Source organism: Odontesthes bonariensis, chromosome 4 (genome assembly GCF_027942865.1).
Source record: "Odontesthes bonariensis isolate fOdoBon6 chromosome 4, fOdoBon6.hap1, whole genome shotgun sequence".
Taxonomy (NCBI): Eukaryota; Metazoa; Chordata; class Actinopteri; order Atheriniformes; family Atherinopsidae; genus Odontesthes; species Odontesthes bonariensis.
The window spans coordinates 2,205,781-2,232,767 of NC_134509.1; the positions used below are offsets into that span (position 1 = coordinate 2,205,781).

At 44.4% G+C, this 26,987-nt stretch overlaps 1 protein-coding gene across 1 annotated transcript; it reads left to right on the plus strand.

The window, feature by feature from the left end:
• Positions 1–1,540: 1,540 nt before the first annotated feature.
• On the plus strand, positions 1,541–26,987 carry abcg2b (ATP-binding cassette, sub-family G (WHITE), member 2b). Its single transcript, XM_075462477.1, has 15 exons — positions 1,541–1,650; positions 16,866–16,925; positions 17,018–17,135; positions 17,220–17,375; positions 18,175–18,332; positions 19,280–19,431; positions 19,687–19,779; positions 20,681–20,829; positions 21,065–21,216; positions 22,782–22,871; positions 24,171–24,295; positions 24,410–24,564; positions 26,529–26,618; positions 26,709–26,761; positions 26,840–26,987. Exons 2-15 carry the CDS (start codon positions 16,873–16,875, stop codon positions 26,985–26,987), a joined length of 1,692 nt encoding a protein of 563 aa, XP_075318592.1. The 5' UTR covers positions 1,541–1,650; positions 16,866–16,872.

Consider the following 26,987-nt stretch of genomic DNA (forward strand, 5'->3'; position numbering starts at 1 on the left):
TCATCATAATAATAATATATTGTAACGACCCAGAATGAGGGTAAAAGCACACGGACTGGCTTGTTTCCTCCTCTCCCTGTCAATCACTGGACCGCAGGTCATGTCACTCAGGTGTGGGCTGGTGATTGGGGGAGAGGAGTGGGCGTGGTCCAGTCTGTGTGCAGGTCTGGTGTTCTCCTGGGGCTGGTTGCGGAGCAGGACTGAGAGTCACCCGTGTTCTGCGATTGTACTGCTTGTAATAACTTAATAAAGAGCCGTTCGGCAACCGCCGGTCTCAGAGCCTCCGTGAAGTCATTACAATATGTTCACGAAAGTTAGACAACGTGTTAATAAATCACTACCATACCTGTCAACAGCCATGGAAAAGTGTGCCCTGGAAATGCAAACTCTCGGGTTGAGATGATGAGATGATAATTCCATAATCCGATCAGAATGGTGAGAACATGGCTAACCCTAACCCTAACCCTGAGAACATATCGTATCAGCCCATTCCAGATGTACAATGACTTTTCGTAGAAGCCTCGACTTTACAAAGTCCTTTCCTTAGCCACTAAGCACCTACGTACGCACCCCATGATAGATTTTTGTTTTGGCTGACAGCGAGACATAAAAAACGCGTCTGATTGCTTGGAGATTGACTGACTGCCGCAATTTCCGAATGAATGCAATTCTGAAGTGTTGTCGTTGTATTGTTAAATTATAACAAGGCTTCCATGAAAAGTGGTAGTTGATGAAGTTGATGATTCTAAATATTGAAAAACGAATTTTGGGTGGGTATACTGAGCATTTTAGGTGGGTATACGGAAATCCCCCCAAAAAAGAGGTGGGTATATACGCCATATATACGCCGTATACCTGTGTTCAACGTAGACTACACCACTGCCTGCCACCAACCCCTGACAACTGCACTTATCAATACTATCTGTACACACTATTATCTTCCTATTGCAAAGAAACAATAAACTCCTCACTCCGTTTATTGCACTACCATCTGAACATACTGCTCTTTTTGCTCAATCATTTTTCGGGTGTTTTTTTTTTTGTTTTTTTTTATGTAAACTCCTTTGTGCATCATACAGATTTCTATATTTTTTCTATTGTTATTACGCTGCTGCTGGCATGATACTTCTTGTTTCTCTCAGGACTATTGAAGTTTCTATCTGGCCGTAGCTCTCTGGCCCCCGAGCAAATCTAAATATGCATCAGGAAACCAATTATCGACACCGACACCCGCTATCATTAGTTATTTAGATAACAGCATAAATCACATCTCGGGTGTAATTGACGTTTTTGAGGTGAAGGTCCAATGTCACAGCCTTACGGTTATAAGCTAGAAATAGCTTGAGTCCAAAGGTCGGAGGAGTTATAAGTTGTTACGTTCTCCCTCAGCAGCATATCTGCCAACCTGCAGAGGTCTCTGCGTCAGACTGTCTTATTTCCAACTGTAGTCCGTATCTCACTTTGTTTTCTCCACTTCTGCTGGTAACTGCTGTGTGTGAAGATGGCCAAAGGGGAGCACATCATTTCCCATCCCGAGGACTATTTACAGGAAAAAGGGCCGACTGTTACGTTCAGTAACTTGCGTTACTGCGTTCAAGAGAAGAGGTTTTTTCGCAAAACACCTGAAAAACACATCCTTAAAGATGTCAGGTAGGATCTGACTCTCCCAGCTGTGAGATTGTGAATGTACATATTCGTGCTATTAGTTACAGTGGCGCTATTCTTTGGTAACTGAACCATATATTTAGAGAGATATTCTTCTTTGATAAGTGTAAGCTTGTAGCTTGTTTAGGAATATATTTGGTTCTGACAGATGAAACTCCTGATCAAAAGGGGGTAGACTTACATTATGAATGTTCTTTCCTAGAATTAGGACCCAAGATATTCAGGCAATGTAATTAAAATACGAGTGGCATTTAAAAAAAAAAAAGTAGGGCTGAGCAACGATTAAAATGTTTAATCTAATTAATCACATGATTTCCCTGATTAATCACATTTGTACGCAGAATCCAAAAATGAATCCAAAAGTAGTGTGTAGCTTTTAGCATTTAGTTTTATTTTAAATGTGCTGCCATATGAATGAAAGTGCCATAACATTTGTTGTGCAAACACACTTTTAACATCAGCATCTTTCTGTAGTTTTTATGTAGAAGCCTCGCTCCACTGTCTGTTTCCTTGAATGACTTGCTGCTATCAGTTGTGTGTTTTGCCTTTAAAAGGGAACTCCGGGGCATTTGAAGCGCATTTCCATTGCTAGAGGTTGTCAAATACTGATAGTAGGACACAGACAGGTGCAAATCTGCGCTCCCTGTGTGGAGATCGCGCTGTTCGCTCAGCCTGTCATGCGAGGCTAATACGTGGTGGCTAAGGGGCAAGCGCTAACCCTTCCACGTAAAACAACAACTTGCACACTGCAGAAACGTCACAAAACTTTATAAACCATCCGACAATAAAGTCACAAGCCTTACCATCAAAACCATATGCGTGGTTCTCACATTACTGGCATGGGGACGTTACAAAACAACTTTATAAACAGCATGTAACTCACCGGTTAGTTGTACACTCGCGCATGTGAAAGCCCAAAAGAGTCGATGGACGATAATCCCATATGCAAAACAATTATCTTCTCTAGAAAAACTGCGTTCAAGTATTTAAAACATTACAACAATACATGCCCAGCATTTTTGTCCCACCCCGTCAACAACAGATTGGTCTCCAGTGGGAGCATCGGTTTCAGGTGAGCCAAGAACCTTAACCAAAGGCAGACATTCTGTTTCACATTCAACAGGTCTCACAGACACGACTAGGTCGGACCGTTGATCATCACCGGGAGACTGTTCTGGTACATCAGAGTCAACCGTGGGGACACAATTAGAGGGCGGATGATCCTCCACAATAGTGTCTTCCAGTTGAACACTCAGTCATCAGCAACTCGTTGGACACCTCAGACTGTTAGTCAGAAACCCAAGCTCTTGTCCTGTAGTCAGCAGATGCCACAGACACATCACAGACAGCTTCTCCATCACCATCAACCATCAGCGAGCCAGAGTCAGCCGACACACTCCCTTCATCCTGAAATGAGTCATCCCCGAGGGGGAGAAAGTTCACTGGCATAATCAGGTTGCGGTGTACAACCTTCCTCCGTCCTGTGACAGCATTCTGCAGCTTAAAGGTGTGACTCGTGTCATTCTTGTCAACAACTGTGTAGACAACACTCTCCCAGCGATCGCCAAGTTTTCTTTGCCATGCCCCTTTTTGTTGGCCAAAAGGACGCGGTCACCAACCTCCAGAGGAGATCCCCTAACTTTCTGGTTATAGAGATCTGTGTGGCGCTGCAACTGTCTACACGCCGTCTCTCGTGCAATGTCCACAGCCTCCTTGAGGTCTTTCCTCAATGTCTGAACATATCGATCATAATCTGTGATGTCATGATGGTCAATGACTGAACCAAAGATTACATCAATAGGGAGTCTCGGCACCCTGCCAAACATTAACAGAAATGGCGCATAGCCAGTTGTCTCATGGACGGTGCAGTTGTATGCAAACGTGAGGGCTTTCAGCATATCAGGCCACCTCTGCTTAGCTCTCGGGGGTAAAGCACGAATCATATTGCCCAAAGTGCGGTTCATCCTCTCACAGGACCCGTTTCCCATTGGGTGATATGGAGTTGTATGGGACTTCTGGACACCAGCAACACTTAACAGTTCTGAAATTAGCGTGCTCTCAAAATTTGCTCCCTGATCAGAGTGCAATCGTGTGGGAAAGCCGTAGATGCAAAAGTAATTATGCCACAGTTGGTGCGCCACTGCCTTGGCAGACTGATTGGGGCATAAAAAGGCATGTGCCATCTTTGTAAAGTGGTCAGTTACCACAAGCACATCCACTGATTTGTTTGCAGAGTCTTCCGCCGACCAAAAGTCGATGCAAACCAGTTCAAGGGGCTCAGACGTCTTGATGTTCCCCAATGGTGCTCTGGCCTCCGGCTCAGGCGACTTGCTAATAACGCATCGCTTGCAGCAGTGTACATACTCTGCCACCTGTTTAGCCATGTCAGGCCAGTGAAATCTTTCCCGGGCAAGATAAAGGGTTCTTCGTTGGCCTTGGTGACCCGCTTCATCGTGAACCCCCTTCAGAACAGCAGAGCGTAGGGCCGGTGGAACAACATACAGGTAGGTTTTAGCCTTTGTTACCGGATTCTTAGAGACTCTATACAGTACACCATTTTTCACAGTCAACTTGGTCCATATTCTCAGAAGTCTCTTTGTATCAGCTGCATCATTAGCTCGCTCTCTCCTCGACGGTCTCCGGCCCCTGTCCACATAGAAGATCACCCTACACAGGGCATCATTAGACCGCTGCTGCCTCCCTAGCTCTTCATGTGATAAGATTTCAGAATCAGACTGATTTGACGTGAGCACAGTCTGGGAGAACTGAGGCAAGAGGAGAGCATGTGGCCACACCTTGGACTCATGTTCTGTATGAACTTGGAAGACAGCTCCCACCTCAGAAGATGTCATTCCCCCAGCCTGCACAACAGCTGTGCACTGAGAAATACTAGGCTGGTCATTGTCTGGGGTCTTATCATCTGAGTGAACAGTCCATCTGAAGGCCTCCTGTACTCCACCCGTGGCAACTGCCTCTGCCTCAGCCAGAAGATCATGATAAGGCACTCTTATCCAGCGATGGGAGGCACTGGGCTGCACAAATGGTTCCCTACTCAATGCATCAGCAACTACATTCTTAGGATCAGGAATGTATTTTATGTCAAACTGGAAGGGTGCTAGCTTTGCAATCCACCTCTGCTCGCATGCGTCCAATCTTGGCTTAGACAGTATGTAAGTCAGAGGGTTATTATCTGTCCAAGCTGTAAACGGATGACCCCTCAACCAATGATGAAACTTATGTCACAGCCCGGCTCTAAGGCTGTAACAAAAATGGGAGACAGACGAAAGCTTCCAAATTTCAAACAACTTTTATTTACGAAATAATCTAAACTAAAGAAACGTGGAAGTCAGTTGTCAGTCGTGTATGCATGCCTGAGTGTGTGAATGTGTAAGCGATCAAAAACAACAAAACAGCCGCCGCCCTGCAAGTCAAAGGCAAGTCAGGAGGGGTCGAAACTGGCAAGAGAGAAGCTTTTGAAGCACAGGCTCCAGGTGTGCCCAATCAGTCTGACGAGCACTCCGTACTCTCTGTAGAAGGGAAAAGGCACTGAAGAGAACCGGGACATCTAGTGGAGCGGAGGGGTCGTCACACCCCCCCCCATAAAAACAAAGTTCCCCCCTGGAACTAAAAGAGGGCACATGCACCACACTGCAAACCCCAGTCAGCCAAGCAACCCGCCCTCTCTGCAACCCAGCAACTCCGGCGCCTGAAGAAGCGAGACACAGTGATGAGGAAGCCTGAAAAACCAAAGTAAACCATAATGGCACAGTACACATTTAAATGCAAGGTGCTCTGGATAGAGCGTCAGCCACAATGTTATCCGAGCCTTTAATGTGGCGTATATTCAAACAATAAGACTGCAAAAATAACACCCATCGCATCAATCTGCGGTTTGGACACTGTAATGAATGCAGGAAAGTTATGGGATTATGGTCAGTAAAGACCACCAGAGGAGCACTGCCAGAATCTAGGTACACTTCAAAGTGCTGCAAAGCCCAGATGAGCGCAAGTGTCTCTTTTTCGATAACAGAGTAGTTCAATTGAAACCGATTAAACTTTTTGGAGTAAAAACTCACAGGTCGTTCAACACCATAATCATCACACTGAAATAACACCGCACCTGCACCTACGTCACTCGCATCCACCTGCAGTTGGAAAGGTCGATCCATGCGTGGAGCTGCAAGCACAGGAGGAGAACAGAGGACAGATTTCACATTGTCAAAAGCTTGCTGACATGAAGGTGACCAGATGTATTTTGCTTTCCCCTTTAACAAGTCTGTTAGAGGAGCTACCACAGTGGAAAAGTTTTTACAAAAACTGCGGTAGTACCCCACAAGACCCAGAAACCGTTGGAGTTCTTTTTTCGTTGCTGGTACTGGATACTGCACGATTGCAGTCACCTTTGCCTGCACAGGCCGCACATTCCCCTGCCCCACTACCTTACCCAGGTATGTGACGGTGGCTTTGGCAAACTCACACTTTGCCAGGTTAATGGTTAAGCGTGCGTCAGCTAAACGATCAAACAGTTTTTTAATACGGACCAGATGTTCTTCCCACGTATTACTGTAGATCACCACATCGTCGAGGTAGACGGCACAACCCTCCAATCCAGACACAACCATATTCATAAGGCGCTGGAACGTCGCTGGTGCGTTCCGCAACCCAAAACTCATTACTGAGTAAGAGAAAAGACCCGAGGGAGTTATAAAAGCAGAGATCTCCCTGGCTCTCTTGGACAGTGGAACTTGCCAGTAACCCTTTAATAAATCGAACTTGCTCACAAACTGAGCTGAGCCGACCTGATCTACGCAGTCTTCCATTCGCGGTAGGGGATAAGCATCTGGTTTTGTAACCCCATTTACTTTCCGGTAGTCCGTGCAAAACCTGGGACTCTTGTCAGACTTATCTACCAACAAACAAGGTGATGCCCAGCTAGATGCAGAGGGTTCAGCAATACCATTAACAAGCATGTACTGTATTTCCCTGTCCATGACCTTGCGCTTCTTTTTTTCAGAGTTTCAGAATTGTTTAACCTCCCACGTAACAAACTTTCATCAGGTTGGATAACCCCGTCAACCTCTGGTACAGACAAAAACCTCAAACCTCCTACTGCAGCAGCCACAGCCTTACCTGTCCTTGTCTGTTCCTCACCTTTGGATGTGTCGACCTAACGAGTATAATAAGGTTTCAATAAATTGACATGACAAAGTTGTGTGGACTTCCTACGGCCCGGTGTTGACAGCAAATAATTCTGGTCTGACAGCTGGCGTAACACTGTAAACGGGCCAGTAAACTTTGCCTGGAAAGGGGAGCTGAAAACTGGCAACAACGCAAGTACCTGATCACCAGGGCTAAACTGCCGCTGCTCAGCTTTACGGTCATACAGACGCTTCATTTTCCCCTGGGAAGAGGTCAACTTCTCTCTAGCCATCTCCCCCCCAGCATACAACCGGTGGCGAAAACCATTTACATAATCAACCAAATTACTCGGCGGTTCCGACAGCCCCACAGCATCATGCAATAATGTGAGTGGCCCACGCACTGTGTGTCCAAAAACTAGCTCATTTGGACTAAACCCGGTGCTCTCCTGCACCACTTCTCGAGCAGCCAACAGAAGCCAAGGCAGCCCATCCTCCCAGTCCTGGTTTAGTTCAACACAGTAGCCACGCAACAGAGATGTCAGGGTCTGGTGAAATCTTTCCAGAGCCCCTTGACTCTGAGCATGGTACGCAGAAGCCTGATTATGCTTTACATTCAGTTGTTTCAAAACCTGAGCGAACAAATGAGAGGAAAAGTTTGATCCCAGATCACTCTGGATTACTTTTGGAATGCCAAAGATGGAAATGAACTGCGTCAGAGCCTTTACCACAGACCTAGCAGTAATGGTGCGAAGCAGGTATGCAGCTGGATACCTTGTGCTCTGACACATTACGGTCAGCAAATAATTACTACCACACTTGGAACGAGGCAAAGGACCGACACAATCAATAATCAAATGTTCAAATGGCTGTAATATTGCTGGGATAGGATACAGAGGAACCGGTTTAATACTCTGGTTTGGCTTACCGGTCATCTGACATGTATGGCATGTTCTAATGTACCTTGACACATCCTTTTTTAACCAAGGCCAGAAAAAGTACCGCAGAATATAATTATAAGTCTTATGGACACCCAGATGCCCAGACTCATCATGGGAAGCCTTCAGCACCTCACTGCGAAATTTAGAAGGAACAACAATCTGCCAGACAGGGTCACCAACAAAGTTTTCCCCATGCAGCAGCCATTTCCGCACCAACAACTCATCCTTCAACACGTACCCACTTGCAACACTCTCTGCCTCCTTAATAGTGAGAACCTGATCAAATAACTGACTCAGAGAGGGATCTGCTCTCTGCTCCGCCAGCAGGTCACTGCGAGAAACAGACAAAAGAGACTCAGGGATGTCTACAGAGAAAAGCTCACTTTCTCCTGCTCTCTCATCCTCCAGGTCAGTATTAGACTCAGACTCAACACGGCACATAGCTCGTGTCACCGCACAGGCCGTGAAAACTCCAGGAAAACACTGAGCACTCTCATCTGGCTTTCCTGTAACAACAGGTGAAGATGTTACTATGGGTGGAGGTGGCAGACCATCAGCCCACACATGTCTCCCAGCAAGATCATTACCAAGAATAATATCCACCCCCTTAAGGGGAAGTGCAGGACGCACCCCCATGGTAACCTCACCCTGAACCAACCCACAGTGCAGCATCAGTTTATGCAGCGGAACTGGCAACACCATTAGCCCCATTCCCTGCATCAAAATGGAGTCTCCAGTATTGGTTTCCTCAGAAAAAGGCAACACAGAACTCACAATATATGAGTCAAAAGCCCCCGTATCTCTCAGAATTTTTACCGGCACAGTAGCATCACTCCCAACCAGTGACATATAGCCATCCGAGACAAAAGCTGAGAAATCAGCCTTATCCAAACTGCACGTACCTCCAGCTTCCACCTGCTGGGAGGAGGAAATGACAGGACTAACACATTTATCAGAGGCAGCAAGAGCAACAGATTTAACCTGGGGACCACTATTCCTACGTTTAGGACAATCACCCTTCCAATGCCCCCTGCCTTTGCAATAGTGGCATGTTTTAGTTGAGTCAAACTGTACTTGACCATATGCAACCCGTTCTGATCTGCTGTTACCCAGATGACCAATCCCTTCATCTCCCTTCACATGACTTGCCCCACGTTTACCACCTCCCCGGTAACCAAAATCATCCCGAGAGTGGTACTCACGGCCACCCCTGTGTGTAAGCACATACTCATCTGCCAGCTTAGCGGCCTTGGCAGCAGTCTTCACTTTATGTTCACTAATGTACACAGCAATGTGACTGGGAATAGAGTTCTTAAACTGCTCTAGAACAACCAAATTACAAAGGTCACCAAAAGTGCTGACCTCCAAGGAAGCACACCACCGACTGAAATGAGTCTCCAGCTCCCTGGCAAACTCAACATGAGTCTGCTTCCCAGACTTCTCCCAGCTCCTAAACCTTTGTCGGTACGCCTCCGGCACCAACTCATAAGCGGTCAAAACAGCCTCCTTCACAGTGATGTAAACTTTACTTTCAGCTACTGTGAGAGCAGAGTACGCTTCCTGCGCTTTACCTGTTAACACACACTGTAGCAACAGTGTTCGGTCTGAATCTGACCACCCCCTACTGTCAGCCACGCGCTCAAACAGGGAGAAAAATGTGTCCGGATCTCGCTCACCAAACTGAGGAACCAAACGCAGGTTACTGGCAACATCAAACGAATCAGAATTTAACCTACCAGAAGCATGGCCTGCACCCCTTAAAGTCAGCCTACGCTCCTCCACTTCCAGCCTTTTCACCTCCAGCCTTTTAAGTTCAGTGTCCTGTCTTTTTTGTTCCACCTCAGCCTGTAGCTGAAGCAACTTACACTTCTGTTCAAAAGTTAAACCAGGATCACCAAACACAACAGCTTCCGAAACCGTACCGGCAGCCTGCGACTTACCAGGTTTGATAACCTCCGACTCAGTCAGATTAGCTTTGATAATAGCTTTGATACTTTCCTTAGACCTTCTATCACATCTAATTCAAAATGATCAGCAATCCTTAGTAACTGGTCGCGTGTGCAGCGCTCCAGCCCCTCCTCGGACGGATCACTCAAAAAATCCTCTACACTAGCCATGCCAACTAACAAACAATTATCTGTCCAAAATACAGATTACGCCTACCAATGCACCCGAACCAAATTACAAAAGCCTACTTACCTGAGTTGAACCAGCCCACAAGCACCGCAACGTCACAGTAGAGCCGTCCCTCTAACTGCCTCACCAACCTCTAGCTAAGCTCCCCCCTAGTCTTCGGATGTTACTTGTGGTGGGTTCTTATGCACCAACGCCCGTGAGCCCGGTAAAGCAACCAAAGATTAATGGCGACTCACCTGCAGCTCCGGATGTGCTCCCGAGACTACTGCTCTGACCACGTTTACAACGCTCTAAAAAACATCCCCCCAACGAACTCCAAAAGGGAACTCGCTGTAAAGCCTAACAGGGACAGAACCACCGTGAGCCACCACGGCCGCGTACGGGACCAGACAACTCAGTGCCAAATAAAACACACGATCTCCAAACAGACTTACAGCAGCTGGCTCACTGACCAAAACAACCATCACTTTCGTCAACTTCTCCCAACAAAAAAAAAATCTCACTTCTACTCGCAACTATAACTACAGCTGATCTCTTATGTCACCGAATTAGCGGACGATCGGACGAGCCCCCATTTGTCACAGCCCGGCTCTAAGGCTGTAACAAAAATGGGAGACAGACGAAAGCTTCCAAATTTCAAACAACTTTTATTTACGAAATAATCTAAACTAAAGAAACGTGGAAGTCAGTTGTCAGTCGTGTATGCATGCCTGAGTGTGTGAATGTGTAAGCGATCAAAAACAACAAAACAGCCGCCGCCCTGCAAGTCAAAGGCAAGTCAGGAGGGGTCGAAACTGGCAAGAGAGAAGCTTTTGAAGCACAGGCTCCAGGTGTGCCCAATCAGTCTGACGAGCACTCCGTACTCTCTGTAGAAGGGAAAAGGCACTGAAGAGAACCGGGACATCTAGTGGAGCGGAGGGGTCGTCACACTTATCACACACCGCCCACTTCAACGCAAAGAACTCCAGCCTATGTGCTGGATACTTGGACTGTGCGTGACTGAGTGTCTTACTGGCAAAGGCGACTGGCCTTGACATAGAAGCCCCAGCAGGAACTTGAGACAGCACTGCACCAAGGCCACTGCTGGAAGCATCAACAGATAGAAGGAAGGGCTCCTGAAAGTTTGGATGAGTCAGGAGCACTCGATCCAACAATGACTGCTTCAACTCATAAAAAGCTGTCCTGCATTCATCTGTCCAATCCTCCTCACACAGCTTTGTACGCACCAGCCAGTGCCTTCTCTTTGGACCACGAGGACCTTTATCCCCAGATGTTAGCCGGAACAGAGGTCTCGCAATAGATGAACAGTTCTGAATGAATTCTTGGTAGAACATCACCATTCCCAGAAATGAGCGTATTCTCTTTATCTGATGGAACACTTGAACCTTCTTCCATGAGGTCTGATTCCGTAAGGGATGTAATGGATGCTATTTTGTCAGGGTCTGACCTTATTCCTTCAGCATCAATGATGTGTCCCAGGAATTTCACGGACCGCCTCAGGAAGTGGCACTTCTTTGGCGCCAACTTGAGATTGTGAGTCTGCAATCTCTGGAAAACCATATGCAAGCGCTGCAGTGCCACTTCTTCTGTGGGGGCAAAAACCAGGACATCGTCAAGATAACACAGCACACTAAGGAAGTTCTGATCTCCGAAAATGCCCAACATCATCCTCAGTCCGTGGCCGGACTGTTGCATAATCCTTGTGGCATACGATTGTACTCGTATAAACCAAACGGTGACGTAAATGCTGTGTACTTACGATCCTGCTCATGCACCTCCACATTGTAATAGCCTGAAGTCAGATCCACTGTCGAGAAAAATCCGTTTCCTCCTAAAGCAGCCAGCGCATCGGCCGGATGCGGAAGAGGGTGAGCATCTTTGACAGTTCTAGCGTTAAGCCAGCGAAAGTCATTACAAATTCTTAAATCACCAGTCCTTTTCCAAACCAAGACCAATGGTGATGCAAAACTCACTGCAAGACTTTCGAATTATTTCACGTTCCTCCATTTCATTCAGAGCCTGTCTTAGCTTGTCATAATGAGTTGGTGGCACACGTCGGCATGGTAACCGGAATGGCTTGTCATCCACCACTCGAATCCGATGGAGACAGCCTTTAGCCTTGCCGCAATCTAGCTTGTCTCTCGAGAAAATGGACTCGAACTGAGCTATGAGGTTGACCAGATGCTCTTTGCTAGCTGTTGACACTTCACATGAGTCGATATCAATATCAGACAGCCTCAGATCTTGCAGCACTGCATGTAAAGAGCTACTGCCACCTGTCACTTGCTGTGAAGATGGATGATCTGGCAGAGTAGAGACATCAGTGACAAGACTCTGCTCATCATGGCACTGTGCCAAGTCAGTCGGCAGTTGTATATTTTGTTGTAAGCAGGAGCCTGTGGGGTTGAAGCTCTCCACCGCAGCACAGGTAAACACATCAGCCAACTTCATGTTTCGTTTTAGAACCATTGGCTTATCAAAGGGGCTTAACACTTTTACAGGGAGCCACCCCTCACTGTTCAGATGTGCCACTGTTCTCCCGACCATAACTGATCTTGGCCCTGACCTTGCTGCTGTGGGTTCTATTACTACAGTACTGCCCACTTCCTCACTATTTACTAGCTGCAGTCGGCCCCAAACCAGGTGCTCAGTCAAAGGCTCTAAGGTGATGGCTCTCTTTATCTTGACAGTTCCAATCTTATCACCACCACTCTCTGGAACCGCCACTTTCGACATTAAACTCAGTACATTTTTATCAGCCATATCCTCAGCATTCAAAGTTTTGCTGCATTTCTTCCCCAAATCACCTTTTCCCTTCAGGTGATCAACCAAATGCCTCATAAGGTTGCTGCCCACAATAAGGTCCTCACCCTGTCCTGCAACCACTAGCATAGGCACAACAACTTTGCAGCCATACATCTCCACTGTAACATCACACACACCTGTTGGAATGGTTCTTGAACCACCACAACCAATCAGGATGACGTCAGTGGGTTGCAAGGTGGAAGTCTGCAATACTGCATGATGTAACAGCTGTGGCATCAGATTGGTGCTGAGAGTACAGGCCATGGAGCCACTATCAAGCATTGCTTTAACAGAAACTTTGCCACCTAGAGTCACATTTTCATAGAACAGTTCGTCATGCTGTTGTAATCTGTGGGTGTTCTGAAGTACTGGCCGACGTCCTAACTGTCGTTCCTCACAAACGGTGTGGTATATAGACTCCAAGTCATCAAAATCAGTCTCTTCAGGGGCAACTTCAGGCCTAACACTTGCCCCCTCCACATATAGGCCAACTAGTTTCCCAGCTGCTAGGCAGCTGATTCACATCCCCCCTTCTGGTAGATAGTGCCCTGGGACAACGAGCCCGTGTGTGGTCAGCAGCATAGCAGATGAAGCATAGCTGATTGACCCTACAGTGGTAATAGGTGGAGTGTTCAGTGTCACTGCAGATTGCACAAGGCATTACTTTGTGTGTTTGAGGCCGATTACCTCTGACATCATCTTTAGCAGGTAGCTTTACTTGTTGAGATTGGCCCTCCAGAACTTTCTCTAACAGGGCTATCACATGATCAAGACGATCAGCAGGCGCTTGTGCATTAATTCCAACAGATGGTACTGAGGTAGAGGTCTGTAATGGTGCTGTACATTTACTACTGGATGTCACTTGTTGCACACAAGGACTCACCTCCTGTTGCTGAGAACTCAAGGCACTGAATGCATTAAGCTGAGAGCCGTACTTCTGAACTTTGCTATGCTCCAGCAACTTCTCGTACACGTCAGCAGCTGTCCACTGTTGCAGAGGTTTGCACTTGAAAATAAGAGACAGTTCTGAGTCTGGGCAGTGACGAATGAACATTGCAGTCAGTTCTTTTGTCAGGTATGCAAAGGACTTATTCTGTCTCTTGAGGCAGTCTTCTGTCAGGTCCATGGCTCTGTTCAACCGCAGCCAGTACTCAAAAGGGGTCTCACCTAAGTTAGGCAATGTTGCGTAAAAGTCAGCTAAAGGCATGTCTGTACAAGCAGTGTCACTAAAGTCTTGTTTCAGGATTTCAAAAATAGGCTCTGGGCCCACCTTAAGACATACGGATGGCTTACTACGTATGCCCACCCTGACTATCTCTCGCGCCCTCCCCGCCAGTTTACCAAGCACTTCATCAGCTTGTTCAGCTACTGGTACCCCCTTTCTTTTCAAATAGGTCATCATCATTTCTTCCCATTCTTGAACACTGCATGTATCACAGCCATCCCTTCTAAAACACACAGGCTCTTTAACATCAGATTTCACAATCACATTCAACAGTGAAGGTTCTGAGAGCACATTACTGGGAGACCCAATTCCACAGCCTAAACGAGACTCAATGCAAGAGGCAATGCTTTCCCCAATAGAAAATCCTATTTGTGTTGCTATCTCTGCATAAAGGCTCTCTGTAGTAGGTTCGGTGTCTGATTTGGGATGATATGAATCATCACATCCCCCATCAACAGGTCCCTCATGTAACTCAGCAAAGGCGGCCCCAGGCGTGGATGAGACTGGAGCTATCAGCCTTCCTCCCCTACCCCTGCCGAGTGAATGCAGTGGGGAAACGTTCCCTCTCCCCCTGCCAAAACTGGGAAAATCTGCCATGACTGAGCAGTTCTTGTTGCTTTACCTTCTTTTTTTTTTTTAGTTGTCCAAAACAGTAAATTCAATGTGTAAAGAAAGAAAATATTTCAAATGGAATATTCAGCAAAATCTCAAATAAAGCAATCCCAGAAAATAAAACAAAATCAGCAGTAGATCCAAATAAGAAAAACAGCAAAGCACAATGGATGGGGGAAGTACTCCAGAAACACACTTCTCAATATGAAACTCAGATCCACACATCAAAGCAATGCTGCAAAATGGCTAAAAACACCACTGGAATGTTGCTACTGCTTCTGTTAAAGAATGAGGGGAGTATTTTCCTTTTCCCCTTTTTCAGTAAAAGTACAGAATCCCACCTCAATGTCCCAAGGGAAACAGCAAATGGCGGAAAGGAGGGAAATCCCCCAAGGACACAGTCCACGTGGCGACCTCCACCACTGTCCAGGAATTAGACGGCCCCACCGCAGATACAGGATCGCAGAAGCTCGGATCACGGCACCAATGTAACCGATTCTTGCGTCACTCCACGGTGTTAGGACAGACCAAATAACCCCTTGACTCTGCGTTGTGTATTTTTAATGAAGACAAGGAGTTTCTGGACAGTGGACACTTTATTTCCTGCGTGGGAACATAAGTTTGCATCAGTGCAGTTGGTTTAGCTTCACACAGCACACTCTGACGCAGCTTTCACAGACTGGCGCGGATTAACGGAGCCAGCAGCATATAACCAGCCACACCGAGAGGGGGCGCAACTTCCCCACTGTACCCATACACAAAGCAAGTGGAACTCTACAACTTAAACCTTGTTACACTACCCCAAAACGTCACGTTTATAGCCCATTTGTTACATTCAACTCTGTCTAAATGGCAATTTCACACGTTGCCATGTCTATACTGGCTTATTTTAAACAAAATAAAGTTAAACCAGAGCCGCGTTACACTGGCTGTCATTCAGCTGACCGGGGATGATTCTCAAATCAATTCAGCCTGATTGGCGTGCGTACCTGAAACATTTGGACATATTTGCGGACTAATGCGCATATTCCTAGATTCAATTAGATAGAGGCCTAAGAAACACAGTGTAATTAAGCCGTTGTGGTTATGAAATGATTCAATGCTCTGGTGCTAATAGGATTGGCACGCCGCCTGTGCCTGGTGTTACTTCACGGGGCTGGGAAAGTTGGCCGTGTCTTACCTGGCTCTGCTGCACAGCTGCCTGTTCTGATACCTGCTGCATCATCTGAGTCTTTTGTGAAATATTTGTGTACCCCTCAGGCTCTTGGCTTCTTCGTTTTTTTTCGCCTTTCTTTTCTTTTCTGCGCTCCTGATTTGTGCATTTCAACTAACGCGCAATGACTGCTTATGGTCAAATGATGTTGTTTTTTTTTCTTCTCCGTAATCAAAGACCGAACCATTTTTGGAATGGGGTGATAGGGGGTTATTGGCCCTTTTTTTTTTTTAAGGGCAATGAAGGCAAACGATCCAGAAGTAATTTATTAAATGCAAATAAAGCACTTTTCTTCCCCAAATCAACACATTTTGAAGGAAACATACAATAATTAATCGCAACTTCATGGGGGCCCGGGACCAAATACCCGTTTGTCCCCCCCTATCGGCGGGCCTGCTTTAAGTGATATTTTAGACTGGAACTACTACGCTGAGAAGACAATTCAACTTGGCAGTGTTTACAGATGACTTTGGTTCTGTCGACTCCGCCGTCTGGAAGAACTTTAAAATGAAAATGGCCGAGTAAAAGTTCCGTACCCTTCTCCATGTTTGGTGGATCCGCCGATTACTTTCTTTTCCGGTTCCACAGCAGACAGCAGCAGACTTTTACAAAATAAAAGCCTGTGAGCAGCAGACTTTTACAGAATAAAAGCCTGTGAGCAGCAGACTTTTACAAAATAAAAGCCTGTGAGCAGTAGACTTTTACAGAATAAATAAATAATAAAACAGGTGGTCCGTGGCGTAGTGGGTACAGCAGGCGCCCCATGTACAGAGGCTATAGTCCTCGGTGCAGCTGGCCCCGGTTCGAGTCCCACATCGGACGGCCCTGTGCTGCGTGTCGTTCCCCCTCTCTCTGCCCCCTGCTTCCTGTCTCTCTGAGCTTTCCTATCCATTAAAGGCACAAAAGCCCCCCAAAAATAAATAAAAAAACTGTGTTAATGCACGATAAAATATTTATCGGCGTTAAATAATTAACGAGTTAACTAGTTATTATCGCGTTAACTCGCCCAGTCCTAATTTATACATAAAACTGGTTTAAAATGTTAATTTCTCTGCCTGAAAAACAATATTACAATTGAAACAATCATGTTAAAATTAAATAAACATTTACTGTGTATGTGTGTTTTCCAGTGGCATCATGAAACCAGGGATGAATGCTATCATGGGGGCCACAGGAAGTGGTAAAACATCGTAAGAAATACATCAGTTTCCGTGTAACTGTGCAGATGTGCGCCGGCTGAACAGTTCCATGATAATTAATAATTAATAATCTCTCTTCACAGACTCCTGGATGTACTCGCATGCAGAAAAGATCCCGCTGGATTGCGTCAAGGAACAGTTCTTGTGAATGGCAAAGTGGTCACGTCAGAACTCAGGCTCAGCTCTGCATATGTGGTTCAGGTATGCAAACAAATATTCATATATATGTTAACCTACTGTTCTTACTGTGCACGTGGTTTATCTGCATCATGGATGCCTTTTTAGGATGACATCCTGATGGGGACTCTAAGTGTTAGAGAGAACCTTCTCTTCAGTGCCAACCTGCGTCTCAACCCCAAGCTTCACTCCTCCTCTGATAAAGAAAGCAGAGTTAATACCATCATACAAGAACTGGGCCTCATAGACTGTGCTGACACTAAGGTACAGACATGTTACAGACAACACACTGGAAAAAATCAAAGTCTCACCAAGTATATTTGTCTCATTTCTAGTCCAAATATCTCATTACACTTAATATAAGACACAACTGCCTAACAAGTTCCATTTCAGCCAGATATAGGGACTTGTTTGAAGACTAAACGTCTTTTATTTGCTGTTTTATTTGCCCCTCCAAAAATAAGTTAAAAAAAAACAACAAATACAAGATGTTTTTGCTTGAAATAAGCAAAATAAATCTGCCAATGGAACTAGAGAAATTCGGCTTGTCCAGATTTCTTGAAATAAAATGTGATATTTAGGACTTTTGAGATAAAAGTGATCTTGAAATTAGCTTAAAAACCTCTTCAAATGTAAAAAAAAAGCTTGTTTCATATGATATGTGACTCAAAACTATTTGTTTTCAAGACTTTTTCATTTAACAAGATATTCCAGAAGTATTGTATTAAAACAAGTCCCTATATCTGTCTGAAATGGTACTTCTTAGGCAGCTGTGTCTTATATTAAGTGTAATGAGACATTTGGACTAGAAATGAGACAAATATACTTGGTAAGACTTAGATTTTTTTCCAACGTAGTGCAAATGAATTTGTTCTGTCAGACAAATCTGATAAATTGGACCTCAGGCTGTGCTGCTTTGCCCAGATAAAATAAATATTCTGTTCAAGAGGTTAAAAAAACAGTTAATTTATGCAAAAGGGAAGTTATAATAGAATTATATTAATGTTAATTCAGTTTCTGAATGCTGCAGAGGACAGTTGTTATGTGTTTTATGTTTGTTCAGATAGGCACAGAGTTCCTGCGTGGTGTATCCGGAGGGGAGAGGAAGAGGTGCAGCATCGGGATGGAGCTCATCACTTCCCCCTCGCTGCTCTTTCTGGATGAACCGACCACTGGACTGGATTCAAACACGGCAAACTGCATCATCGGTCTACTGCACAAGTACAGCACAGTTAGCAGCACACATTCACACTTAAGATACAAATGAGACCCTCAGGGACAACACATCCATATAGCTGAAGTGGTCGGGTAAACAGCAAGAGGCCTGCTGTGCTGCTCACTGTCGGCTTTAAAGGAACAGTTCGCCTCTTTCGACATGAAGCTGTGTAACATCCCATATCAGCAACATCATTTCTGAACATCTTCTTACCCCCTGCTGCGTCCTGTGAGCAGAGTTCCAGCCTCGTTTTGGTGTTGATGAAGGTAGTCCGGCTAGTTGGCTGGGGTTTAAAAAATAAAACGTTTTGCTTCTCAGAACAATATGCGTTCAACAGAGTAATACATTTGCATCACAAAATGGTTCTCCAGGAAAAAGTCAGAGCTCATAATCTCTTGGCCCTATTCCCTGCCTGCTGTGCAGACCGAAGTGCAGACCGAGCACTCCCCTGCTTCCGAGCAGCAAACACCGTAACAGGCGCGGCTGTCGGCAGGCGGCAGCAGGCAGTGATACGAAGGGAGAGAAAATAGGGCCAAGAGATTGTGAGGTCTGACTTTTTCCTGGAGAACCATTCTGTGATGCAAATGTATTACTCTGTTGAACGCATGTTGTTCTGAGAAGCAAAACGCTTTATTTTTTTAAAGCAATACAATGTAACTTCTCAAAAAGCCCATTATGGAGCTCCCCCTACAGGCTTGGAGGTAATGTACGGTTACACTGTCGTAAATACAACACCCTTTCACTTTCACGTTTCATGTTTGTTGACGAACCGGCGAGGAGTCAGCAGGGGGTAAGAAGATGTTCAGAAATGATGTTGCTGATATGGGATGTCATACAGCTTCATGCCTAAAGAGACGAACTGTCCCTTTAATTAATATCTAGATCGGGCAACCATAAGTGCTGCCGAGCAAACCGTCTCACCACCATCTTCTGATGTCTTTGCAACAACCAGGCTGTCCAGAAGAGGCAAGACTGTGATCTTCTCCATTCACCAGCCACGCTACTCCATCTTCAGACAGTTTGACCACCTGACTCTGATGCACAAAGGCGAGGTCGTGTACGCCGGAGCAGCAGACTATGCGCTGGAGTACTTCACAGACTTCGGTTTGTGTGTTTGTGTTGGCTATGAAAAATGTAACTCCTTGGCATACAGTTGTTAGCTGAACATTTACACACCAAAGAAATTTGATTGTATGACAGTCTTCTATCTCATGGGCCCCAGTGGAGTTGCTATTTCCCCCCCGAACATTCGTATAAAGTGGAAATCTGCTTTTTTTTCTCTGCTCAGTCCAGCAGTGCCTCATCAGGATGTATATCTCTGTGTGTGTGTGTTGTGTGTGTGTGTGTGTGTGTGGACAGGATATCAAATTGAGACTTTCAACAGCCCTCCTGACTTCTTCATGGACATCACAAACGGAGAAGCAAAATCAACGGAAGAATCGCTCCTTGAAGGTAATTTGCCTTATGTTCGATTCTCACTATAAAAATCTATCTATATAAATCAATATAAAATGTGTATGTGTAATTTTGTTTGGTCTTTTTATTTGATAATTGCATTTGATAATTGCACTAGGAAATGAGAAACTGAATAAATGTTTTGATTTCATCAGCTGAGATCAAATCCTTACATCATCATCATTGTATTATCAACACAACATCCATATTTCATTCTTTTAATATCAAGATTTTAATCCCTACATCATGGCGTGTTTGTTGTACCGCTCAAAGTGTTTTTTTTTATCAAGGTTTATGAGTAAGAAAACTCTCTTCCATGTAAGTATTTTTCAAAATTAGAATTACTTTATTAATCCCTTGCGGGAAATTCCTTTTCTGCAGTGCACTCGTTTGCAGAAAAATCAGGAAGTCAGGAAATACAATAGAGCAAAATAAATATAATACAATAAATAAATATAATGCAAAATAAATATAATACAATAAGATAAAGTAAAGATAAAGCAAAATTACAACCCCATGCAGTAAAATAAAATGACACCCCTCCCATATAAACAGTGTAAAAATAAGATATAAATGGATATCATGGAGGAACCTGCCTGAGGAAAGTGACAGAAAAAAAGTTCCACATTTCTGTCTTGGAACAGAAGATCGGTGTCACATTATTGCAGTCAGTTTGAAGTTAAATTGAATGGATAGTTTGCTGCAGTGAATGTCTCAGCTGCTTTAAAATGGTTCCGATAATCCAGTAATATACTTCATGGTTAAACTTTTTACCAGCCAGGTTTCAGAGATGATGTCCTGGAGATGTTTTTCTTTGCGGCTGAATAACCCTGCTTACACTGGAGTTATGAAAACAGACCTTTCTGTATTGTACCATCTGTCCTTATCTGTCCCTAAGTGGAGGATAAAAGCTCTCTAGCAATGAGGTATCGCCAGTCCCGCCTGTACAAGAATGTGATCGAGGAGCTCGACCACGTGAGCCAGAGCATTGCTGGAATGGAGAAAAGTGAAGAAGAAATCAACTATGCCACCTCTTTCCTCTATCAAGTGAGCAAATCTGTATCATAGTATGTTTAAATCGATGCTTTTTCTGTTGAAGCGATTGAAAACCAGATTGTTTTTAACTTAATGATTAACAGAAACAGGTGAGTTTATGACTGTTATGCCACAGAGTTTACTGATTGTATAAGCCGTGTTATATCACTGTGCTTGGCTGCCTTTTGATTGAACTCAGCCATCATGGGCATAAAAAACACTGATAATTGTCTTGTGTGTGAGGCAGATGCGTGTGGTGTGTGGAAGGACAGTGCGGAACATACTGAGAAACCCACAGACCTCTTACGCCCAGATGGCTCTCAACATCTTCTTTGCCATCCTGGTGGGACTGATTTACTACCAGATGCCCCTAACACTGCCTGAGGCTTTACAAAACAGGTACACATGACCTGCCGCCCAACAACAAACTTCAACTTAATGTAACAAAGACATAAAATTGCATGATAGATAGATAGATAAATACTTTCTTCATCCCAATTTGGGAAATTGTTTTGTTGCAGCAGCATACACTAAAAGATATGAAAACAATTAAAGTAAAAACAAGCAAATAGAATAGAATAAAATAAATATAAAATAAAATAAAAATAGTGAATAATAAAATAAAATAAAAATAGTGAAACATCTGAGTTTCCTATAATATGATATCACAGGAACTGTGTTGAGACAATAAATGTTGATTAGAAAGGAACAGGATGCATCGATCACATCACAGAGGGAAATAGCTACACTGGTCCACGGCACAAAATGGAGCACTTTAGCAAAAAAAGGCTCAAAAATGGTAAAATGACTCCCTTTTCTGAGCTACAGAATTGTTACATGGCTATGTCTACATTTGAATATTGTAGCACACCTATGTTCTGCAAACATATCAGATGCCAGAATGCTAATTAGCCACAGTGAACTGTTATACAAGAGAAACAAGTTCATTGTCGGTTGCCGTTAGTTACGGTAAGGGATAAAACTGTAGTCATGCTTAAATACCATATGAAATAAATACAGGTTTGAGGTTTGAATAACGTTGACATGCAAAACAACAGATAATGAAAAATCCTGCCATCTCAGCATTTCTGGGCCTGGACTGGTACACTTTGAACGTGTGGACACGCGTACCTGTTACATGTTTTTCTTTTCTATAAAATTACATACTGATTAGATTAACATCTGGAGCTTTTTTTTGGCTAACTCATGCTCTTTTAACTGGACTTCCCACAAAGAGCATTAAACATCTGCAGCTCATCCAGAACGCTGCTGCTGGAGTTTTAACCCGGACTAAGAGATCTGAACACATCACAGCAGCTTTAAAATCTTTACTCTGGCTTCCAGTCAGTCACAGAATAGATTTTAAAAGCCTGCTGATGGTTTACATCTGTGATGTGTTCAGAGAATATAAAGCCAGCAGAGCTCTTAGATCCAAGGACTCAGGTCAGCTGGTCCAGTCCAGAGTCCAGACTAAACATGGAGAAGCAGCATTTAGCTGTTATGCTGCAAACAAGTGGAACAAACTGCCAGTGGAGATTAAACTTTCACCAAATGGAGACATTTTTAAATCCAGGTTAAAAACATTTCTTTTCTCATGTGTCTATGCATGAAATCTGCACGATATCTTTGAACTTATCTGGACTGTTGCTGGTTTTTAAATTCATATAAATCATTTTATTTGTTTCTCTTTATATTGTTTTATGTATTTTTAATGCTTCTTCCACTCTCTGCTGCAATGCTTTTATTTTATGTGAAGCACTTTGAATTGTTTTGTACATGAAATGTGATACAGATCAATTTGATTTGATTTGAAGAGAATGACTCATGAAAAAAAGTCAATATGTAGAAATGAGGGAGCAGCTTTAATGCTGATTTATTCTCATGTTGATGGAGTCATTCGCAGGTCAGGGTGATAAGCTGATGAACCGATAACCCAGGTGTTATCTTCTTCTTCTCTCTGACAGGAGTGGCGCCTTCTTCTTCCTTATCATCAACATGGTGTTTGGGAACCTTTCGGCTGTTGAACTCTTCATCAATGAAAGGGCAATCTTCATGTGAGTGAGACTTAACAGTCACACGTGCACTCTTGAAGTACACTGACAGTGTTCAGCTTTTTTCTTCTCGTTTTCCAGACGTTAAAATGACCAAAACCAGCAGTAATTTAGTGCGTTTCCAATATGTTTCAGTCTTGACTGGATTCCCTTTTGCATCCAAGAATAATAATAATGATACATTTTATTTTTACATTAATGTTATTGATGTGGGAGTGGAAAGAAAGTGTGCTGTCGAGGATGACACCCAGACTCTTACCTGAGGGGAGGGAGAAACTGTCAACTTTGGAAAGGGTGGATTTGGTGCCAACAAGGAGGAGTTCCGTTTTTATCACCGTTGGGTTTAAGGAAGTTTGAGGTGAACCAGGATTTAATCTCAGAGGCAGTGGGTGAGGAGGGAGGGAGGGAGATTGGCGTCAGGTTTACTGGACAGATAGAGCTGGGTGTCATCCGCGAAGCAGTGGATATGTATACCAAATTTTCTGAAAATATTGCCAAGTGGAAGGAGGTGGATGATGAAGAGGAGGGGCCCCAGGACGGAGCCCTGGGGAACACCTGAAGTGACGGGGGAGGGCTGAGAGGAGAAGGACTTGAGCTGTATGAACTGAATGTGTCCCCAAACTCAGTAGTTCTTCCAGAGACCTATTAATCATTGGGTATTTTTCTGTTGTTGTGGTTGTATTTGCTGTAGTTTTAAAAAGTCATTGATGACCTTAGAGCTTGAACTTATACATAATTCTTACTTTCTATGCTAAATATGTCACCCTCAGCAACAATGTGGCTCAGTGAGTTGTCTGTAATAGTTTTGGAATAAGATTCATCAGACTTGAGGCTATGTGTTTTTGTTTCTTATGAATATAGTTTGTTTACAAACTGAAAACATAAAATGCTACAAGCGTCCCACTTAAAGGAGAATTCCGGCCATTTTACAAACATATCCCATCTGTTGGAGACCCAGGGAAGTTTGCCAAAGGGAAACTCGGTCAATTCGGTCAAAAGTATTTTGATACACGTTAAGAGCCTCAGGAAAGGTTAAACGCTTGCCCGATAGAGCCCGCTTTCATGGAAATCAGCGCAATTGGACAACTTTGCGCAGCGGGCATGAAAATTTCTCGCGGTTTTCCCTTTGGCCAACTTCCCTGGGTCTCCAACAGATGGGATATGTTTGTAAAATGGCCGGAATTCTCCTTTAAATGTAGTGTGACATGAAATTCCTCTGTTTCTCGTAGATGGTCAGTGAATCCCATCCCACGTCTGTGTGCGTATTTATGTGGTTTGTGAGAGAATGTTTTTCTTTTGCAGTCATGAGAACTCCAGTGGGTATTACCGTACCTCTGTCTACTTCCTGTCCAAGATCTTTGCTGACCTCATCCCCAACCGCATGATCCCTATCCTTGTGTTCTCAGCCATTTCCTACTATATGATGGGTAATGACGGTCCTTGAGATAACTTTTATTTAGGAGAAAGCAGAGATCTTCAGTTCCATAAGTGGTTATCTTGATTTGATTGTGTTGTTTACCTTGTGTTCCTCCTTCTTTCAGGGTTGAAACCCGCCTTCGATGCCTTCCTCTGCTTCGCTCTGACCATGTCTCTGGTCAGTCTGGCAGGAGTAGGTCTGGCCTTCCTCGTCTCAGCGAGCGTATCCACGTTTGCGATGGCTAACATCCTCATCGCGCTGCCCTTCGTGTTTATGATGGTGGGAAGCTTAGACGCATACACAAAGCGTTCAATGCATTTCCAACCCGTCACACGCTGACGCTTGGTTAGGAGCACCTGATGTCAGTTTTCAGCACATTTGATGGCTTTTTTATTGCTTCTGATAGTAGTAAATGCTGACAGGAAACGTCACTCTGCAGTACTTGCTTATCCAAAAGAAAAAGGTTGGCGAACAGATTGGGTTTTTTTTTCCCAACTTCAAAGCATTGGACTCGTGTTCCAGACCAGCCATGAGATTGTTTCTGTTTTTCGCTTCCTCCCCCCCCATAAATCTGGTCTTTATTTTGACTTCCTTTGCTCGATTATCCTGTTTTTTTTTTTTTTTTTTTTTTTTTTAATGCATTAAAGGGATAATCCGGAGTAAAATGCACTTTAGATCAATTTACGGGATGTTGGGAGTACATACGTTGAGTTGACATCAAAATCATGTCATTCGGATGTGTTTTGAGAATTTCGATTTGACCGTTTTTAGCCAAAAGTCGTTAGCCTGGAAGTGAGAGGGGCATATCGTTTCGCCGCTACAAAACGCTATTTTTATACCTCTTCTACAGCTCCAAACAACATAACACTTACGTGGTAGTGAGTAGAGGGTCCCTAAAGCCAAACCGAAGTGTCCCGAGGTCTTCATGTGGTCGGATAGATAGTCCAGAATGAATTTAATCACGCCAGTACCTGCTCTCAATCAGAGCCTCTTCCGTCAACAGGAGGCTATCTCACGCGAGACATCACGTCACGTGAGTTCGTAGTTGATTGCCGAGTGTGGAGTAACTCGCTCTGGAAAGTCACAATTTCGTTGCCGTTCTTTTTACAAACATAGTCCAGTATTTCTTTCGAAAGTGAAATGAAGTTGTATGCAACAGCATAGCCTAGCTTACTAACAGGTTGGAATTTTGAAATGTGACGTGATGTCTCGCGTGAGATAGCGTGTTATGTTGTTTGGAGCTGTAGAAGAGGTATAAAAATAGCGTTTTGTAGCGGTGACATCATATGCCCTCATCACTTCCAGGCTAACGACTTTTGGCTAAAAAAGGTCAAATCGAAATTCTCAAAACACATCCGAATGACATGATTTTGATGTCAACTCAATGTATGTACTCCCAACATCCCGTAAATTGATCTAAAGTGCATTTTACTCCGGATTATCCCTTTAAAGTGTCTGGTTGAGGTTAGGCAAATGAAAGCTGTTGGGTTAGGCTTGTGAGTTCAGTGGCTCCCGTCCTACGCGTCTGAATAGCCGCCATGGAGTTTGGTGTAGGAGCCAGGGGGGGTGCACGCTACAACTCAAGACCTGGCTGGTAGTTGCTGCGTGTACTGACATGGTCTTGGAGTAACTCAGGGGACCGTGGGAAACTCTGTGCGATTTGAGCTGTGTTTCAAGTGGGTGCAATAGACACAGGGTCCATACATATCTATGTGATGTGCTGCAAAAGGAGGGAGAGAAGAAGAAAAATGATTAAACATTTATTAAAAACTCATGCTTTGTTTTCCAAATTGTGGCATGGACATCCAGACTTATGGTTAGGGGCTGGTGCTGTGATCCTTAAGGGAAGGTAGGGGTAAGAAGGCAGACATCACTGGAACACCTCCCTGGAGAAATTATTCAACATTATTAAAAATTAATACTAATTCGCCAAAATGTGGCTTGTAAACTCCGACTTATGGTTAGGCATGCAGTCCTGTGACCTTAGGGTAAGGGTTCAGTGAGAGGTAAAGGTATAAGTTAGGGTTAGGCATTATAGATTACTCAATGAAATACATTTTAGTGTGGAAAGCCTCGTAGTCAGTATCCACGTTGCCATAGAAACGCATACAACTGCTGTTCTGCTTCTAGGCTTGAGAACCCTGTTCATCCAAAGCTGATCCTTCGGTGTACCCTGTGTATTGACGGCTGACGCAGCAGAAATTCTCCCAACCTAACCGTACCCTTTCTATCTCCTGCTGTAGGTTTTCGGCGGCTTTCTTGTCAATCTAAACTCGATGCTGAGCTGGCTGTCTTGGCTGAAATGGCTCAGCATCTTCAGCTATGGACTGAATGTAAGAAACGGAAAACAGAGAAAGTTAAATTTAACCTGCCGTTATCTGAAGTGACGGAGTTGTTCATCCCGACCTCTTTGTGTCTCTTAGGCTGTGTACATCAATGAGATGAGAGGGCAGGTTTTCTACGACAACAGGACGACGTGAGTGTGATCCCACAGGCAGGTTTATAACACCGTGACGCCCCCCCTGGTATTAAGTGTGTCTTCTGTGCGCTCCAGTATAACAGGGGAGATGTTTCTGAACAGCATGGACATCGACTTCTCTGTGTGGGGCTTCTGGCAGAACGAGGTGGCTCTGCTGGGAATCATTGTTGTCTGCATGATCCTGGCCTACGTGCAGCTGCGACGCATCAACCGCTGGAAGTGA

Excerpts from the sequence above, each read along its gene's own strand:
- abcg2b (XM_075462477.1), top strand. The coding sequence starts at position 16,873 with ATGAAACCAGGGATGAATGCTATCATGGGGGCCACAGGAAGTGGTAAA. Across the intron at positions 16,926-17,017 it reads ACAGGAAGTGGTAAAACATC|ACTCCTGGATGTACTCGCAT; the intron begins GTAAGAAATACA and ends CTCTCTTCACAG. Across the intron at positions 19,780-20,680 it reads GGAAGAATCGCTCCTTGAAG|TGGAGGATAAAAGCTCTCTA; the intron begins GTAATTTGCCTT and ends TCTGTCCCTAAG.